A 20,944-nucleotide genomic window follows, 5' to 3' on the forward strand; every position below is an offset into this window, starting at 1 on the left:
GAACATAGATAAATTCTAAAAGAATGATGGAAACAATAGTCACTACAAGACTTATAAGAAATGAAAATTCACCAAAAATCAGGTGGTTCAGAAAAGGCTTCATGGAGGATATAGAATTTGATTGGTGTTTTGAAAAAAAGAACTTTAAAATGACAAGAAAAGAATATATGCAGGGAATAAGTATCTTAGACTAAAGCAAAGAGCTCCCATAGAAGAGTGGAAGATAAGGCAGAAATGGGCCAGGTAGTAGAAAGCCAATTAAAAAATTTTTTTAAAAAGGCACATTTTATTCAGACACATTTATACACTATTTTACTATATTTATATTTTACATATAAACAAACATCTGGAGCATGATGACATCAGAAAAGCTTGGAAAGACATATACGAATTGATGCTGAGTGAAATGAGCATACCAGGAGAACACTGTACACAGTAACAGCAAAATTATGTGATGATCAACTAAAACAGATATAGCTCTTCTCAGCAATATAGTGATATAAGCGATTCCAATAGACGGGATAGAAAATACCTTCTTCATTCAGAGAACTATGGAGACTGAATGCAGAAATAAGCATAATATTTTCACTTTTTTTTTGGTTTGCTTTTTTTCCTCTCATGGTTTTTCTTTTTTGATTTTTCTTTCACAACATGGCTAATATGGAAACATGTTTAAAGTTACTTTACATATATAACCTTAAATCAAATTGCCTTCTGTCTTGGAGAGAGGGAAGTAAAGAAGGGAGGGAAAAAAATTTAGAATTAAAAATCTTACAAAAATGAATATTGATATATTGAATTGCTTGCCATCTAGGGGAGGGAGTGGAGAGGGAAGGCAGGAGAAAATTGGAACACAAGGTTTTGCAAGAGTTCATGTTGAAAAATTACCTATGCATGTATTCTGAAAATTAAAAAGCTTTAATTTTTAAAAAAATGAATGCTGAAAACTATCTTTACCTGTAATTGGAAAAATAAAATACTACCGAAATAAACATCTGTTTTGATCCAAATTTTTCCAACTGTTGAATGATGTATAGATACTGCCTAAAGTGAAGACCGTAGAAAATTTCAGGACAAAGACCAGATGGATCTATTAAAAAAAAAAAAAAATCCTCTAGTCTATTCTAGACTAGAAAAACTACTCTCCCACCTGTTGTCATGGGATAATTATGGATTGTACAAACACTTCACAAGCTTAGCACGCATGCCAAACCAGTACCTGTTAACTATTCAAGCAATTCAACAAAACTTGTGTTGGCATTCACATAACAATACCACTTGGAGGAGGTTATTCTATATAGGCAGGACTCCAAAGGGAAGGAAAGTCTGGTTAGGATTGCCTAATCAGATCCTGATTTTAGGTTCAGAGATTTAGAAATTTAAAGCTGGAACAGACCACCTTTGATATATCATTCAACCTCTTCATTTTATAGAAAGAAAAAAAATGATTCCATTTATAGTCATGGAGGTAAGAATATATAACATAACCAGAATCTGAACAATGGGTACTCTGGCTAGAAATTTAGCACAGTTCCACATATTACTAAGGTTTCTCCAGCACAAGACAAGTGCATTGTAAGCCTTTCTGAGACTAGAGTCCCATCAACTTTCTTTTTCCGAATTTTTGCCTATAACCTTCCTAAGAATATGGACAGCAGACCAGAATCATATAGCTCAATTATTCTTTTTTTTTTTTAAAGTTAATATTTTATTTTCCACACACATGTAAAGACAATTTTCAACATCCACCCGTAAAACAAATTCTTCTCTTTTCCTCCGTCCCTTCCCCTTTCCCACAAACAGTGTAGCTCAATTGTTCTTTAAAAAAAAAAAAAAGTGAGTATATCTAACCACTGTCACATTCAAAAAAAAAAAAAATTGTGGAGAACTTCCCTCTTACTATTCATCTTTTCCAATAGGCAACTGACTATGGCCTAAGAGTTCCCCATTAAAATCTCTGATCAGTTTCTACAATTTTAATTGAGTAACTAGACTGGAAAAGACTTTTAAAGAATGTAGTACAGTCTTTTGTCTTTAGGCAGAACTACAGCTAGCTACTAGAGATGATTTATAAAAGTGTCATATCTACCTCACCCGATTTCTATATTCCACTTTGCTAAGTATTCTTCAATCCTTCTCCAATTCTGGCTTGCCTAAAACAAAATTCAAATGAGTTATTATCTACATAGCCTACCTTTCCCCTATCTACCTTGATTTCTTCAAAGCCTGGATTATTATTTTTTCTGGTGACTCTGTTGTATGAAATCACTAATAAAAGCACAACTATTCTGCAACTAATATTACAGAGTTGCTTGAAGCATTAGAAGATTTAATTGGCTTGCTCTGGTAACTTAAACCCAGGTCAACTTTACCACTATACCACCAGCATACTCAAAATTAACTCCATCTAACTCCAAATCACTCCACTGCCATGAATGTCCTGTTTGTTCTTGTTCATAATGACTTATTCTTAACTAATTGGCAAGTGATTATTTACTTTCAAAAGGGGTCTATTGTCCAATTTTTTCAAACTGCTGCTTCTGCTATGTAAGTTGCAAAACATTATTATAACAACAGCTTTAAAATCACTTATTTATCACTAATAAAGATTAATTAATATTAGCTAGGAATGTTATTTATTTAAATAATACTTATGTTTTTATTAAACATTATTTTAGTCTCATTTTTAGGAATATTGCAGAAAACTATGTATGTATTTATTTTTACATATGTGTCACATATGAAGAGAGGATTTGTGTGTGTGTGTGTGTGTGTGTGTATATAGCCACACATTATAACTAAGAAAAAAAAGGTGAAGAATCATAAATCATAAAGGATTAGTTCACTTTTTGAAAAATTCAAATTCATAAATTAAGATTGGAAGTGATCTAAAATAGTATTTAAGCCAATTCCCTCATTTTAAAGATGAGGAAATTGTCACTGCAAAATAGAATAATGACTTGTCCAAAATTAAAAAAAAAAAAAAAAAAAAAAAAAAAGGTAACAGGCTTAAACTCAGGCTTTCTCATTCCAAATACAAAACTCAAACTCTTAGAAACTCAATTACTTTTCCTTCAAAGAGAAGTACAAAATATCAGATAGTTCACTTAATTTTATCCTCTGTATTTTTAGTGTATTCAAGGTCATAGAAATTATATTCACTAAGCATTTAGCACAATTATTGACACATACACAGGGGCTTAATACTTCTTGATTAATAAACATATATACTATTACTTCATGCTATTTCTAGGTCAACTATGGAGAGTGTGGGGGTGTGGATTAGATAATCCATGATTTTATAACAGGCATACTTGCCCGGGACAAACAATTCCTGCCATGCTATGCCTTCAGTTTGACTTCTATCTTTCCTATTTCCCCTCATGGCATCCTTATATAGTTCATTTTCTAGGTGTTGCTGAATCAAAGCTTTTAATACTTCTCACTACCTTCTCGCCTTCTACAAGGAATCTTCTCACAACCACTGCCTTTTAGGCGTTTGGATTCTTCCAAGGCTAATGGTGTACAGACTTTACACATCACTAACTCACAAGAAAGAGGCAAGAATACCATGGATAAAAAACAATGAAGACAAAATAAACTCTTGAGAAATCTGATCTTCTCAAGAAACCTTAAAGTCACAAACATATCTCAATTATTCAGCCATGCTTAAAGGCTAGCATTTATACTAGTGAACAGGGTGTATAAATTTCCTCATTTGCACAAATACATCCTTTATGATTAGGCATGGTATTCTATACTATAGTTCAGTGCTACAGCAGAATAGAAAAAGAATCAAACAAAGCTACATATCATTAAATAGTCAACAATGATTCCTAAATCCAATAAAAGGCAAAAAGCTTTGAAGCACACACAAGAAAGCTGTGATAACTTTAAAAGAGAAAACTGTCAATTATTATTTCATTTATTCTCGGAATAAAAGAGCAGTTGACTAAATTATTTTATTTTAGGAAGGAAAAAAAACTACTGAGCACTACTTGACTGCTTACAACTGAACAAAACTGAAACCACTATCAGTAGTTTCAAACAAAAATATCATACAATTGACTCTACTATGGTGACTTTGGCTCAATGCTAAATGAGAAATCAAAATTTTTTTGAGCAGAATCAGTTCACTAAAACAAATGGTTTTAGCTTTTTGGGGGAAGCTTTCAATCGGTCTGCTTTGACTGCTTTTATGATTTTTTTTTTTTTTAAGATTTCTTCCACACTGTCATTTTACTCATCATCTCCTCCCCCCCCCCATTAAATATCTTAATTCTAGCTTCATTTCTTCCCCCTGTCCTCTTTTAAGTGTCTTTTCCATAGTTTTTCATTGACAATTCTTCAGGCCTAGAATGAAGTTCTTCCACCTCATAGAGTCCCTCATTCAAGAAACAATTCAATAAATGATAAATGAAGGAAGCATACAAGGAAATAGTTCTCATATGAAAAAAATGGTGAAATTCACTAATCACATAAACAGAAGTTTAAACAACTCAATGTTTCACTTCATATGCATTCAAGAATGGCAAAGATACCAAAAGCAGAAAATAAATTTTTGCAAGGCTTGTGGGATGGCTGGCAAACTACTGAACTGCTAATTAAGTTGTAAATTGGTTCAATCATTTTTAAACTGTATCCTAAACACTAAAAACTATATACCTTCTGACCAAAGTACCATTAGATAGATACTCCCAATGAATTTAAGGACAGAGGGAAAGGATATACAAGAATATTTATAGCGGCACTTTTTGTTGTAATAAAGAACGAAACAAAAGATATCGATTAATTGGAGAATAGTGAAATAAATTATGGTAAATAAATGTAATGGTTTTGTACTGAAAGAAAAAACAAATATGGATAGACTAGATGAACTGATAGAAATGAGAAAAAGACCCAAGAGAATAATTTACACAGAAAGACACTAAAGAAGCAACCAATCATAAATATAAAGGACTGATGCTGAAATATAATTCTCATTTCTAGGCAGAGGTGAGGGACTAGAGGTATAGAATCTGATGAATTCTCAGGGATGGCCAATGTGTTAATTTCTTTTGATTAACTATGTGTACTTCTTATAAGGGAAGCTTGAGGAGGTGGGATGAGTAAGAGACCTTTTTTTAAATTCCCAGAGGAAAAAAGTACAGAAAGGAACACAGAGGAATGCTATTATGGACCTCATTAAGCTTTATGTATTTTATCTTTTTAAAACTGCTTAATTTTTCTTATAATCATCTTCCTTATTCTTTGCACTTTGAAACGTCTGTGTTCATTCCTCATTCATTGATAGAAAAGATGAAGAGCAAACACTGTTTTTCACAGAAAGCCTTTTCTGATATTCCTCTGTTGGTGCCTTCCTTATCTCAATCACCTTGTATTTACTCTGCATAAATTTATGTTTATGTACATATTGTTTCCCCCTCCCCCAAAGTCCTTGAGAGTAAATATTTCCTTTCTTTTTGGGGAGTTGAGAGGTAGATTGAGGATAGTAGTGGTTGAAGTGGACATCCACATCCCCAGTTACTACCACTATGCCTAGGACATGGCAATGACTACACAAATGTTTTTTGACTTATTTCTTCTATTTTCTGTTTTATTTAAACTTGTGATTTTCTTGCTAGTACCAATTCTTACTCATTTTAAAAATTATTCTTCTATTTGAAAAAGTTTTAGTGAATATATTATATGGTTTCTTATTCTATCTCTATTACATTAAATATGTTCTCTGATTTAATTGCTCCACAAAATTTATTTTAGTTTACTGTAACTGACACTCTATTTTACCCATTGTTATTTTCCTATGTGGTTTTAATCATATTTATTCTCTTTGGTATTTCCAATTTTTGAAGGGAAAAGGGAGTAAAAAAATGTGTTAAGAAGTTTGTCTTTCTTCCATCTCCTCACTTGTCTGGTAAAGCTATAGTCTTTCCAAGTAAAAAGTCTTTCCATAAAAACAGCATGTGAAGCTCTGTATCAGTTTTATAGTTTTTTCCGAGAACTCATTTTTATATAGTTTTACACTGCTGAAGAAAGTTATCTACAGTATGCAAAATTTAACCATACCAGCTGTTGTTGTATAAAGTGATTCCAAAACATTCCCCATTAAAAAATTAACCTACCAGTTATTTCAATTGATAATTCATGTTCTATGACCTGAATTTTATTGCCTTTTAATATTCTCTTCACTTACATGGTTATAGTCATTGTGCATGATTTTCCCTCCCCATTTTTGCAACAGTTCATGCAATTCTTCCCAATTCTCTGAATTCTATTGTCTTCCCTGAGTGAATAATATTCCAGTTGTTCCCAGTTTAAGTAGACTAAAATTAGAATGACTAAATCTTACCTGTCTGTGCTAGTGTTACAGGTTCCAATCAGCAATAGTCACAAACTTTACCCCATCTTGAGCCAGAGCTTCCAATGGTCAGATTTGTTCCTGTTTCCATAGGAACTACATAAAATCCATGGATTTTTTAAAAGGATTTTCTCTGGATCAGTATAATACTCTTAAGGCTCACTTTTTTGTCCTTGCAATTCCCAAAACCACTGGTGGTTCCAGTCAACTTTTTTTTTCCTTCTTCTGTTCATTTTTGTTGACAAGCCAGTTGTGAATCTTGTACTAAGTTTCTTCTGTCTGCTTAAATCCTTCAATAGTATTGGTCCTTGGAGTTTTGAATGAATGGTTGCATGTACACTAATCCAGGCTAAATGCCTATTTCTGCCAGCCTGCCTATTAAAGAAGCTATGCTTCTCTCAGTCCTGATTACTCCCCTATCCAGCCCATATTTATACTATCGCCCATGAATCAGAGATTTATAATTTCTCTAACACTTGATTAGAATAAACATCAATACACCAGGAGCTTAAAAAAATTCACTATTTGTCCATTGTATAAATACTATGTAGGCTAATAAAGGAATGACCAAAAAAAAAAAAAAAGGGGTTTTCTGATGGGCTCACAATCTTTTGATATTTATTTATTTATTCTAAAAGAACTTCTCGGGGCAGCTAGGTGGCACAGTGGATAGAGCACCAGCCCTGAAGTCAGGAGAACCTGAGTTCAAATTTGGTCTCAGACACATAGCACTTCCTGCTGTATGACCCTGGGCAAGTCACTTAACCCAATTGCCTCAGCCAAAAAAAAAAAAAAACTTCTCAAAACCAATGGCTTATCTGAAGCAAGCAAAGCTATTTTTATTTTAGATAACCACAGAGTTTACCTCAAAAGAAAAATGCAGCTACTACCAGGTTGTGGGGTTTTTTGGACATTTCTTCTGTATATTCATTAATTTGACTTATGGACCAAGGTACTAATTCAAAATATGAAATATTGCTGACCAGTTTTATGAGAAAGTTGATTAATCATGCAAGCTATATAAGGATTTCAAAGTTATAACATCAGACATACAATTTTAAATATGGTGTAAGCTTGTAATTCTTAAAAGACATTAAGAAAGCATTTACAAAAAGTTATGATATAGAGCCATGTTTATGAAAATGTCTAATTTTTTAAAAATATTTATATCTGTTAGTGAAGCATCCCTTAAAGAAACGAGGATAAATCCCTAATGTAATGAAAGACAATCCTTCACATACCACAATCTAAATAGGACATTAGGAAGTTGAAACTGATGAGTCTAACACAGGTAATTGTGTTAGTGATTAAAAGCAAAAACAACAACAACATAACCACCAACAGATCATGTTTTTGAATTCTAATAAATTAAAAACACTGATGATTTTTTTGGATGGTTTTTGTCTAAAATGCAATAAGTGAATCTGTATAAAAACAGCCATGTTATATAAAAATGGCTATTATTTTTGAAAATTATGCAAATAACTAAAAGCAAAGCCAAAATATCACTATTTTATCATATTTATTTAACCTGAAGACCTGTGAATTTCTACAGAACCTGTATGAATATCTATAGAACAAGCAATAAATGATGCTCCTAAATGATCAAAGGATTGCAGTATTACAAAGACAGGACAGTATGCAAGACATTTTAGAAAGATTTCCCTTAAAAGGGGGAGAGGGGAAGTGTTTAAATAAAAGTAAACTGTTGGGAATTAAAAGTTAACTTTCAGTTCTCTATAGGTTTTGGCTGTTTACCAAAGTTATTTAAAAAACCAACAAAGAGATTTTAGAACCTTCAGTGAAGTCCACTAAGATCAACCTTGTCTCCTCCCAACAAGATTTAAATTTTTATAAGATTTAACTGAAGCCAGGCACAGACCTCTTGGCAAGCCCTCCAGAGGACATTTCAGTATACACACCCTGAGACTGTTATTCATTCATCCTTCCTAGACCTCCCTGGATTAAGAATCAAGGATACCTCAATTTCTTCTCTTTGGCACAGGAGCTTTAACCTAGTGAAATCTCTAAGCATATCTATCTAGAAACTATTGTTTATAGAATAACTGAAATGTGCTTCAAGCTTTTATAGCTATTACTTCAATTAATACAACAACCATGTTAACTGCTGTTATTCAATTGTGCTCGACTCTTCATGGCCCCATTTGGGATTTTCTTAGTGAAGATAATGGAGTGAAGAAACTGAGGCAAACAGGGTCAAATGACTTGCCTAGGGTCACACAGCTAGCAAGTGTCTTTAGTCACATTTGAACTCGAGGCTTTCTGACTTCAGACCCAGTGTTCTATCCACTATGTCACCTAGTTACCTCTCCTTGCAAAATAGGCAACCTGTGAATACAGGAAACCATAACTCAGAGCAGAACTGACAAATGTTAAAATTAGGTGGCAAAACTCAAAACTCTAGTTTTCTAAGTTTAGTGCTCTTTCCTTTATACCCTGTATACTGATGCACGAATAATAATACCCTTTAGAGGATATTCAATTGTTCTATAGATAACTATAGAATCTGCATTTTTTAATCTTCATATTTTCATATCTTGCCATTCTATTGTTATCTAGAAATTTCCCACCATCAAGTGGGAACACAAATATTTTAAATAAGAATGCAAGCAGAATATATTTGGAAAGCAAACCTATTGGGACAAAAATCATAATCAACCTCTCTTATTTGGTTCTGGAATACTATCAACAACTCCTCTCTTCCATCAGTATATGTAGCCTTGCACAAAATAACAAAATCTTACAACAAGGATTTACAAAAGTTATGTTGTGTATTGAAGAAAAAAAATAACATATAGAACCTATCTTCCAAAGAACTCCGAATACACAAGTTACATGTATCATTTGATATTCGGTCTAAGAAAACAAATATATTATTTTTCCCATTTTAGATTTTTCTAAATCAGAAGTAGAATGGTTAAACTTACCCAAGGTCACAATTAGGGGTCAAGCCTAGACTAGAAAATCAGATCGTCTGATTCTCAGGCCAGTGCTCTTTTCACTAGCCCACAAGGCCTTATCAAAACAAACAAATAAATAAATCCAAACAGAGCTGGACCCCCAGTTACACTGGTATATATAAACCCACTTTATATAGTGACCAATGTTTCAACTCACGCGGTACCCTGCTTTTCGTTTATGCGGTATGCCAGGCATCGTAACCTAGGAACCAAGATGATTTTCAGTGGCACACAGGCAGTTGCCACCACCAGGGCCCTAGGCAAAATTGCAAAGAAGGCAGTTTGTCTTTGGCCCTCTTAACTTGTTGGTAAGAAATCACTTTACTGTTTCTCCCTTTCCCTCCTTCCAGATACCCAATATGTTCCTGTTGCCCACAAAACTAGACCTGTTCTCTTGAAGTGATCCAAACTCCATAGTACTTTTACTTTCTCCCAAATCAAAATCCTTTTTTCTAGAAGAGCTCAAATAGTTTTTTTGGAATTTGATAACTATGTTTAATGATTTCAGAGTAAAGTATAAAAAATACACCTAAGAATCTCTGTGTGTGTGTGTGTGTGTGTGTGTGCGTGTGCATGCACGCATGCACTTTACACGACTAGTTAAGTAACAACCCAAATGCAATTGGCAGATCCTGTGAAGGAAACAAGGTACACTTTACAATGCCTATAACCCAATCTGGGTTCCTACCCTGCAGACCTTATTAGGAGATTGGTTCACCAAAGTAGAATATGATAGAATTATCATCCTTCTTGGGCCCCATTTCTCCAAGGTAGAGTAGAAACTGCTTCACAGCCAATTTCTATGTTCAAAGGGAACAGACTTCACCCTAGGTGACCACCTGTTCTGCAGCCCTTTCTCTAGTAGTACTTTTTCCCATCTCAGAGGGACCAGTAATAGTCCTAGTAAATTGCATTTGTTTTCCCCACTACCAATTAAGTTCATAAACTTAATGCTTCCTGATACATGGTTTCAAGTTACATGGTGTTTTTCAGGAATGTATCTAATAATAACTTCATTTTAACTACTATAAAAGAACAGTTCCAATTATTTTAAGGCTTGAATCATGAATCAAAACACATATATCTCCAAACAAAGGACACTCAATAATGAGGAAAGGAGGAAGTTTTTTCATCTAAAATTTGCATGAACAAAAGAAAAACTTAAAACAAAAATATTTTATTTTTCTGAAAAGGCCTATGTTTCTGTTTATGGCCCAGATGAATCGTTGATTTTTAAAGATATGTACAAAGTCAAAATCTTCAAATAAGGGATAAAAATAATAAAGATATAACAAAAAAGGAAACACATTCAAATTGAAGTAGGGTTGCAGGCAATTACATTTCTGCAGAACAAGCCACAGATATATTAAATTAGTTCAGAATTAAACTTGGGATTTTTTGTGTGTGTATAATATCTTTTTATATTCTTTCTTGTCACAGTAACTTTTGCAAGACTAAAGCAATGACTTTGATACACCTCTTCTCCTTAACTTAGATAGGTGCAGTTAGGAATTCCTAACTATGTAAGATCTATGGTCTTGTCAATACAAAGCAAATGCTTAATGAATGTTTGCTAAATTGAATTAAGATTTGCTGTGCTTAATGAACTTTAAGACTTCATTTATTTCTGTAAGTGCACATACTGAGTATTACTTCCATTACATATTTCCTTTAAAATAAGAATGTTCAAAAAACTAAGAACTCTTCTGGTATCTTCAACTAAAAAGTAAGTTACAAAAGTTTCCCTATATTTCCATAAACTATTAACAAGATGATAATTACTACCTAATAACTAAAGAAGTATTTTGCACATGTAAAACATGTGCAAAATATGACATTTTAACCTGATATATAAAACTTGACAATTAAAAAAAAAAAAAAACTGGGTATATAACACAAATAGAACTCATTTCCTTCTCCAATTTCTCCCTCCACAGCATACTCCTCCAAAAATAATCTGATAAATCCTGTTACATATGGCCTAGAAGTCTTTTAATGCCTTCCCTTAAACATAATTTGCAAAGTTATGGATTTTTGAGATTGAAAAAACGAGAATAAAGACTGAGCTTGTAAAATCGGGCAATGTTCTTTTAAAATAAATGAAAGAAAAAACTGTTCTAAAAAAATAATTTCCAGCAATAGTTTTAATCTAACCCAAAATATTTTACTACAATGAGAAAATACATTATTTAATTTCAAATCATAATGGAAATTTGTGTTTTGGTATTGAGATGGAGCGGGATCAAAGACTATACACTATACTCAAGATGCCTTTCACTTGGTTTTGATTTTAAAAAACGAATACGAATTCAGCAAACATTGATCACATTCGAAAAAACTATCGTAAATCATTTTTTCGGTCATAAATTCGTTTTATAAACTAGATTTCAGAATTTAGCTAATCTTTGTACAAATATTTTTCTAACTAAAAATTCCCCTCCTCCTACCAAGTTCGGTCATTTTGGCACCAAGTTTTCAAATTGCTTCAATTTGGGGCACGTGCAGAATGTTAACATTAGCTGGATAAAGTAGTACAGCTACTGTTGTCACTAATTGGTCCGTCAACAAAATGGAGGTCCCTTTGAAAGATTGACCTCGACAATCGGTCACAAAATGGGACCCCACCCACTTCACGAAACCATGGTTTGGGTCAGATTTTTCTCCAAAAATTGATACTGTCCGAAACAGGGAGGGAAGGGCCTAGCCAGCGCTAATCTGATTAAGGCTTCGTCCTACACCTGAATAAGAGTCGCTTTCCTTGGGACTAGGGAGGAAATGAAGTTTCTCTCCCAATCAACGTCCAGGAGGGCGGCGGCTAAGAATTACTGGGTTCCCTGTTGGGGAACTTGTTCTTCACCCGAGGGGCCAGAACCTGTGCGAATGAGACAGCCAGAGCGCTCCATAAAGCTCCTGACCTGTAGGGAACCTGGGCGGCAAGGCAAAGGTCTTTCAGGCAGAGTTTGTGAAGGCCAAGAGTCCCTCTCTAGCGTAAATCAACAAAAATGCCCGATCCCTCACAGTCTTTCTACCTGCCGGGCCCGCCCCCGCCTTGTCCCATTGGTAACAGCTCCCGCCAATCGTCGGAAACACCACCCTCAGGCCCGCCCCCCGGCCTCCGATTGGTGGGGAAGGAAGAGCGGGGGAGCTCGTGCTACCAATCTGCGGCTACCCTTTGGTCGTCTAGCACCCTAAGCAGGTCGAGGGCAAGATACCGCTTACTCGCTCCCCTTCTTCCCCTCTCTCTGTCTCACATACTTCCCACCTTCGCCCCGTCCCTTGTCCCCGACCCCGGGGCTCTGGCTGTGGCTTACCGTCCCGAGAAGTGCCCATCAGCTGGTCCAGCATAGCACGCATCTGGGCCTGCGCCGACATGGCGGCGGCGGCAGCAGCGGCGGCGTAGTGAGCGAGCGATCGGGCGGGGTGAGGAAAGAATTGGGGCGCAAGCCGGACGTCGCAGGGCTAGGGGGCGGGGGAGGGGGAGGGGAGGTTGAGGTGAGATGAAGTCGCCGCCGCTTCGGGCGTGCGGTGAGGGGGCGGAGGAAGGGGAAAAATAAAGAGTCCGGGGTGCGGCTTCTCCTCACTTCGATGTACCGGAGAAGGCAGCGACCCCCTCTCCCGACCCTCGTTCAGTCACAACCAGTCCAGCTCCAGCAACAGAAACGGTAGTGGCCAAACGGGAAGGCGCCACCGCCGCTGCCGCCACCCTACAAAAGCCGTCAACCCTTCCCCCCCTTCCAGGAGCTGACGCCGCCGCTCGCCGCCACCGTCGCCGCCTACATGAGCGCGCACGCTCCTCGCGCTCACTCGTTTCCCGCGGGGACTCCACCAACTGGCGCTTAACCGCAGTACCTCCGCCCGCCCCCGCCGGGGAGGCGTTCCACCCTAACGGCTCCGGGGCGCGTGCTCGTGACCTCCCCCTTTGGAGCTCTCGCGAGGCTTCTTCTTTTAGATGACTAGTGCAGGAACTGTCCTTAGGGTTTGTATTTTAGCTTACCGGGTGGGGCTTCGTGGCCTTCTGGTCATGGACTCAGGCTGATGCTGTCAGCTTTTTACTTAACATCGGGCTGATGCTGTCAGCTTTTTACTTAACAAAGTAGTGCCTCCCGGAGCTTAGCCCGGGGAAAGTAAGTTTATATTAAAAAAAAAAAAAAAAAAAAGCTTGCCTGCTTGGAGTCGGTTTAGTTAGTGCTTCTGATCTAAGACCGTTTGACTCCTCACTCCGTCCAGAGTAAAAGCTACTTCGGGAGTGCGGGGGCGGGGATGGAGAAAGCCCCCAGATCCCTTCTTAATTCCTAAATTAAGAGAAGCAGAGGCTTTCCAGGCGTAGGCCGGGGGTTTAAGGGGGTTCGAGGGCGCTCACCCTCGCCCGCTGAAGGCCACACACTGTGCCTTGGTTTGGAGGCATTTTACCCCCCATGGCCTCGGGCGGACTACCGGGAAGCCTCACCGCGTGGTGCGACCGAAGACTTATCTTCTACCAGCTGCTGCCCCCACCCCCCACCCCACCCGGAGTTCCTCGTCTCTAAAAGGTGGATAATTGTAAGCCCCAAGTGAGAAGTTAGCCTGTCAACGCCAGTCACTTCAGTTAGCTAGCACTAAATTGGACCTTCCAGGTGGATTTGGTGATGGGAAGCCCCTAAAAGCAAATCAGTGGGTGTTCCGTGAGCCTTCGTGAATATCCCCCATCTGTGGAGAAGTGCAGCAGAAGAGATAATCTCCTCTAAATACGGAAAATTAACACCTATTTTCCCTGGTAGTTGTATCACAGGAATGAACGATGTATACAAATGAAAAACTTTGCGTGGCATTTTGTGTTGATTGAAATAGATATGTAGGATTAAAATCTTGTTAAAAGATATATATTGTATACACACACACACACACACACAGAGATTCAGGTATATATATTGAAAATAAAAAAATAATTTAAAAAAATTGTATATTGTGAGTTATTTGACCTTTAAAATCAAAAAAAAAAAAAAAAAATTAGTCACTGCTCTTTTCATCTTTGTCACATTTGTTGTTCTCCAAGCCAGACTTGGGGAGTGTAGCTAGTATTTGATCCAATAAGCCACACAATAGCTCCATTGTCTACTTATTTTGCAACTCAGACCCAGCTTCTGGCTGCTTTCTTATGGTCGGTTCCCTCTGACTTAACTTTTGGCATTACTGTCAAATATAGGAAATTACAGAGTTTACACATTTGAGTAAGATTAACATAGATGAAGTCAGTAAAATAGTTCTTTGAAAAAGGGGACTCTCTACAATGTCTTTGTATTCCTAGTATCTAGCACAGTGCTGTGCGCATAGCAGACTCTTAAACATTTGTCAGTCTTAAACTGAAACTAAAAACGGCTCTTATCAGAGGTGGCCAGTGGTGCAGGGGATAGCCTTTGGACCTCCAGTCAGGAAGACCTTGACTTCAAATGCAGCCTCAAATACTAGCTGTGTGACTGCCTAATAGGTAAAATTAGCACCTACTTTCCCTGGTAGTTGTATCACATGAAATATTTGTAGTTTGCTATATAAATGTCAGACCATCAGAAGATAGAGTTTGAGAATGCCTATATGAAAAAAATCAGATTATCACTGGTGACTGATAATGACTACACAGAGTATTTAATAGATCCTTGACCTAAACTAAAAGTATAAAATGTATTGAGAAGGTGGTGAATTCCAGAAGACAAAATATCCTAGAATGATGAGTCTAAGTATCACCTGTGAATTTATATTAACTGGTAGGCCCTCTTTTCTCCTAATAGTAGGGAAAGGTGAAGATGGAAAAGTTGATCCTTGACAAGTTAAAGAAAGGGACAACTGAAGCTCTTTGCAGAAGAATGTTATGTTGAAAGGGAGATCCTGATCATCCTGAATCATCAGCAGGATGATTTCATAGAGGTGTGGAGAGACTTACATGAAGTGATGCTAAGTAAAATGAGTAGAACCAGGAGATCTTTGTATAGCAACAACAAGGTTATGTGATTATCAATTCTGATGGATGTGGCTCTTTTCAGCAGAGAGGTAATTCAGACCAGTTCCAATTGTCTTAAGACCCATCTGCACCCAGAGAGAAGACTGTGGGGACTGAGTGTGGATCACAACATAGTATTTTCCCTTTTTTGTCTACTTGCAATTTGTTTTGTTTCTCATTTTTCTTTTTTTGATCTGATTTTTCTTGTACAGCATGTTAATTGTGGAAATATGTATAAGCAAATTAATTGCACATGTTTTAATATATATATATTGGATTACTTGTCTAGGGGAGGGGATGGGGAGAAAGGAGGAAGAAAAAATTGGAATACAAGGTTTTGCAAGAGTGAATGTTGAAAACTATGCATATGTTTTGAAAATAAAAAACTTTTTAGAAAGATAAGTGCATTAGAGAAAAAACGATTATAAGGAAACTCAAAACGGAAAAGACTTTTCAAATAAAAATTATACTTCTTAAATTGGGGGGGGGGGAAATAAAGCCCTTGGAGAAAAAAAAAATTAAGACAGAGATAAAATGACTTTCTCAAGGTCAAAGCAAGTAATTTTCTGAGGATAGATCTGAAGTCAGATCTAGACTCAAGCTCACTACCAGTCTGTTTACATACATATTGCATCTTCCCTCCAGTAAACTTCTTGAAGATGGGTACAGCTTTGTCCTAACATCTGGCACAAAGAACTAATAAATGCTTCCTTGATTGCATTAACACCTTGAATCTTGGAATGGGACATCCGGGTTTTGTTTTGTTTAATGTCCAGAAACATCCCAGAAAACAGGGTGCTCAACACATTAATTTCAAGCAACAAGCAGATCTCCTATTTTCTGTTTCTATGAGTGTCTGCTATTTGCAAGCTACTTAATAATGATAAAAGCAGGTCATTTTTTTTAAACTCTAATTTCTTCGTCTTGTATTTTAACCAGTAATATCTTTTGTTGCTGTTGATTCTTCTTTTTATGAAGGATTAAACAGAAACATTTAGAACTAGAATGGGCCCCAGAGATCACCTAATCCAACCTTTGATTTTACAGATGAGTAAACTGCAATTCAAAAAAGGTGATTTGCCTAGAGTCAAAGAGATTAGTATTTGAATCCAGATTTTCTGATTCCAAATCCTGTGCTGTTTCTCCTAGAATCATACTGCCTATTGAGCTAAAATGTGTTGGCAAGGACTTCATAATAAACTATATAAAACTTTGTGGACCACCTTAGATTTCCAAAGGAACGGACTGCTTTTCGGAAATTATCTAGGGTGTGCTTGCCCTTAGTTTAGAGTCTTTCTTTATTCTTTTCAAAGTCTTTCTGATCTTTATCTTTAAACATTAGTTAAAAGCATAAAGCCTCCAGACCTCCTTGGTTTCTAAAGCATTTTTTTTAAGCTCCTTGGATTGAGAAACATGCTAAAGATCACTGATTACTTTTCTTCAGGCTCAAGCCACCAATCTCCCTGCAGTTTTAGTATTTTTCTCTCTTATTTATGTTGTCATCAAATACTGCAGAACTGTATGTCCTTTGTAAAGCTTAGTATAAATAGAATTGCTAGTTTAAAATGTACATAAGAAAAAATTCAACACTAGGTGTTATCAGCTATTCTCTAATAAAAGTTTTATAGTACTATTTGATTCTGGTTTCTAAGCTTCAAACCTACACTCTAGTATGCTTCCCATTTGCCCATAGACAAAAATCATGTATATCATAATACCACATTACTGTTTTGGACTTTGTCAACCAAATTGTGCTCTAGATGAAATTTAGTCTCAAGATCAAAGAAATGAAGAAACTGTTGATGAGCTATGTCCAGGTGGCTTATTGTGGCATTTATAAAATATGTTCCTTGGAATGGAAAATGTCATCCATATCCAGAGTCTGAATGTGGATCAAAGCATAGTATTTTTACCTTTTGTCTGCTTTAAAAAAAAAAAAAAAAAAAAAAAAAAAACTTTTCCCTTTTGGTTATTTTTCTTGTATAACATTACACCAGCAATGTATTAGTGATAGTTTTCCCACATCCCCTCCAACACTGATCACTATCTTTTCCTGTCATCTTAGCCAATATGAAAGGTGTGTAGTGGTCCTTCAGAATTGTCTTAATTTGCATTTTTCTGATCAATTACGATTTTGACCATTTTTTCATATGACTAGAAATGGTTTTAATTTCTTCATCTGAAAATTGTCTGTTTTTTGACCTTTTATCCTTTGACCATTTATCAACTGGTGAATTCTGCTTCAGTTTTTAATTGTAAAGTAGGGATAATATCACCTACTTTCCAGGGTTATTGTAAGGACCAAATGATATTTGATATATTTGTAAAGCACTTAGCTTAGTATCTGGAATATAGTAGGTGTTATATGCTAGTTATTATTTTTGAGCATATATAAAATAGACCAAGGTAATTTTAGGAAGATGGAGGCATAAGCATTCAGGGAGATCAGGAATGACTTCATGTAAGAGGAGTGTTTGGAAGGTAGGGATTGTAAGAAATGGAAATAAGATAGTGCATTACAGGAATTGGGGACACATGTTAAAAACAGAGAAATGATCATTTTGTTTAAGAAATAGCAACAAGGCTAGTTTGGATGGCCTATTGTATTTAAAGCATAATCATGTGTAATAAGACTGGAAAGTGAGTTGGAACCTAGCTTTAAATGTTGAAGGAGTTTGTGTTTTATCCCAGGGTCAATGGAATTTATTGTTTAGGAGAGTGTCAGTTTAGGCTATCCTTTAGAAATATCACTTTGGCAACTATATAGAAGATGGTTGGAGACGGAAGGGACTTGAGGGTGCCATAATCCAGGGCAGAGATATGAAGATTAAATGTGGGTTCCTATGGATGAAGAAAAAAGGACTGATATGAGCAACGTTGATATAGAGTCAAGATCACTCTTGAATTGTAAATCTGGGTGATTGAAAGTATGATATATTTAGTAGAAATTGGGAAATTCAGAAGAGGGATGGGTTTTATAGGAAAGGAATGATTTGTGTATTCATCAACCCAGAAATGGCAAAAGCAAGTACACAGGCCTTCACGTCTAAGAACAGAAACTAAATTTATCTTTTTTTTTTCACTGAAAAAAGTTTGTTTTTGCATCATCTCAATGCTGCGATTTATCATCATTAGACATTAAGTGCTTTGGTGAAAGCGTATGAGTACACTGATGTGATGCACCCTATGCAAAACCTGTTAAATATATTGCCTTTTTTTTAGATTCCGTATGCCAAAACAGGCACACTAATCCATATGGAACATTTAAAGTGATTTTATTCCTTTCAAGAATAAAATTTAATAATATTAAAATTTGTGTATTCTATTTATTTACAGATATTTGTATCAATCATGTGAGGTGAAAGCTGGTAAATTGATTACTCAAGCTGGAAATCATGGAGTGAATGAAAACATTGTTTCAGTTTTAAAGATGATGTGAGAATTTTGGCTTCAATCCTTCTTTCCACTACCTATGCTCCCAGCCACATCTCTTCTGCTTTCCATAATAGCCCTAACCAGTATAGCAGGTTTAAAACTTAGAATAGTTAGAGAGTGCTGGAGAATATTTCTATTTTTCTGATTTATTTTTAAACCCAGTGAGTTTACATGCCCCAAACCTGATATGTAAATTAATAATTAGTAGAAAATCTTACTATTTATTTATTTTACAGTTATCTAACTAACATTTAAATAACTATCTCATTACAATTGAATAAAACCCAAAAATGTCTGATTTAATATATAATACCTTATATTGTTTTATAATGGTTTTATTATATGTGGCTCCTTTTATCTCTCCAAGTTAATAATAAGCCCCTTAAAGCCCAGAATCAAGTCATATATATCATTGTGGTTTTCATTATACTGATAAGAGTGCTTTATATTATCAGGGTATTTTTGACATAGTATTTCTCTCCTTATGATACTAATGGTTTATGTCATACATTTTATCAGCTGGTTAAAATAGCAGTATGAAGCAGCAAAATAAACACTATGCTAGGAGTCAGAATTCAATTCAATTAGAAGATAATAAATCATTGAACATTTATTCAGCAAGCAGTACAAGTGCAATATAATGCATTTAAGTAGGTATGGAGATAGAGAACTTTGTCTTGGCTTTCTACTTGTTAATTTAGGAAGTAAAATAATCTATAATCTCTGTAATTCCATTTTTTCATGTGTCAAATGAGGATAATATCTCTATTGGCTATCTTACAGAACTGATTTAAAGATCAAATGAAATATTGCATATAAAATAACTAGCTATAAAATGTGAATGGTATATTATGTTCATTCTAGAAGTTTATTTTCTTTTATTCTAATTGTCTAGTTGTTAATTTTTTATATTGGTTTTTTCCCCTTAAAAAGGACAAAAGCTCTGGGAAAAAGTAATTTTTGCTTCCTATATTCTTCTCATTTTATCTAATGAGTAGAACAAAAGAATTATAGAACTTCAGAATCAGAAGGCACTTGAAACGTTTTCTTGTCTAGTCTAAACTGAAGCAGGAATCCCCTCTGTAACATTCTCAGCAAGTCATCAGTCTCTCCTTATAATGAAAAATTTATTGTCTTATGGGTAACCCATTTCAATTTGGACGCAGCCCATTCTGTCTTTGAACAGTACTAATTGCTTAAGTCATTATTATGAATTAAAATAAAATCTGTCTTGCTCTTATTTCCATCTATTGATCATTTTTTGCAGAGCAATCAAAATGAGTCTAATCCACCCTTTGCAGCATTTCAAATAAAGTATTTCAATATAGTGATTATGTTCCTGACTTCCACCCTTTCCCCCCTCCCCACTCCTTTCCCCTTAAGCTTTACCTAATCAGTTCCTTCAGATATCCCTAAATGGTTTTAAGTATCTTTGCTCTGGACAAGATTATCAATGTGATTCCTAAAATATAATACCTAGAACTGGACCCATTGCTACGAGATCTGGCAGTTTGACTTTTATTTTATAATTATAAAATTAATTTAGCATTCCAGTTTTATTAGTAGAAGGAAAGAGAAATGAAACAAACAGTATTGCAAATGAAAGCACCTGGGGGAGAGGGAAAATAGAAAAGGTGGGAGGGTAGTATACTTTACTGAAAAACACAGTTAAACAAAAATGAATAAGTAACAGCATTGTGGAAAGGTGTGAAATGTAAAAAATTCACAAGAAGTATTATCATACTGGATTGCTTTATTGGAATGAAAAGGCTCGTGGATAAAATAAAAAGTGATATAACAGTGAGCTGAGTGAAGTGAGCTTTTTAAAGGTCACAGGGAAAATGTTGAGAAGAAGTAATCAGAGGGTATAGAGTTAGGGAGGAGCTGGGGAGGATCCTAGTGGAGAACAAATTCCATGCACTATGTCTACAACAGCAACTGCATGACAAGACTGTAGGAGTAGAGTGTACCTGTCTCAGGAATTTGGTCTACCTCTGTGTGTGACAATGGGAACAGGATTGGCTTGATTAAAGTTCTACATTATTATGAACAATGGAGACAGGAATGGACTTCTTAAAGTTTTTGGTCAGCACTGATGATCTTGCTGATTTTGTTATCCCAGACCCAAAGCACCACTTTCCTGCTTTCTTTCACCTAATTAGAGACCACCTGTTTACATCCCACCACAGAGTCTCAGAA

The 20,944-nt window shown here is 35.8% G+C and overlaps 1 protein-coding gene across 3 annotated transcripts in view; it reads right to left on the reverse strand.

The window, feature by feature from the left end:
• The window catches only part of LUC7L2 (LUC7 like 2, pre-mRNA splicing factor), a 76,062-nt gene extending 61,813 nt beyond the window's left edge, over positions 1-14,249 (reverse strand). For 2 of the 3 annotated variants that reach the window (XM_051963608.1, XM_051963609.1), the window contains exon 1: positions 12,651-14,249. In XM_051963608.1, coding sequence (XP_051819568.1) covers positions 12,651-12,711 — 61 coding nt within the window. In that variant the 5' untranslated portion in view covers positions 12,712-14,249. Of the gene's footprint in view, positions 1-9,496; positions 9,596-12,650 lie in introns of those variants that run through there. The other variant, XM_051963612.1, reaches the window with a different exon arrangement.
• Positions 14,250-20,944: the final 6,695 nt, after the last annotated feature.

This window comes from Antechinus flavipes, chromosome 5 (genome assembly GCF_016432865.1).
Source record: "Antechinus flavipes isolate AdamAnt ecotype Samford, QLD, Australia chromosome 5, AdamAnt_v2, whole genome shotgun sequence".
Taxonomy (NCBI): Eukaryota; Metazoa; Chordata; class Mammalia; order Dasyuromorphia; family Dasyuridae; genus Antechinus; species Antechinus flavipes.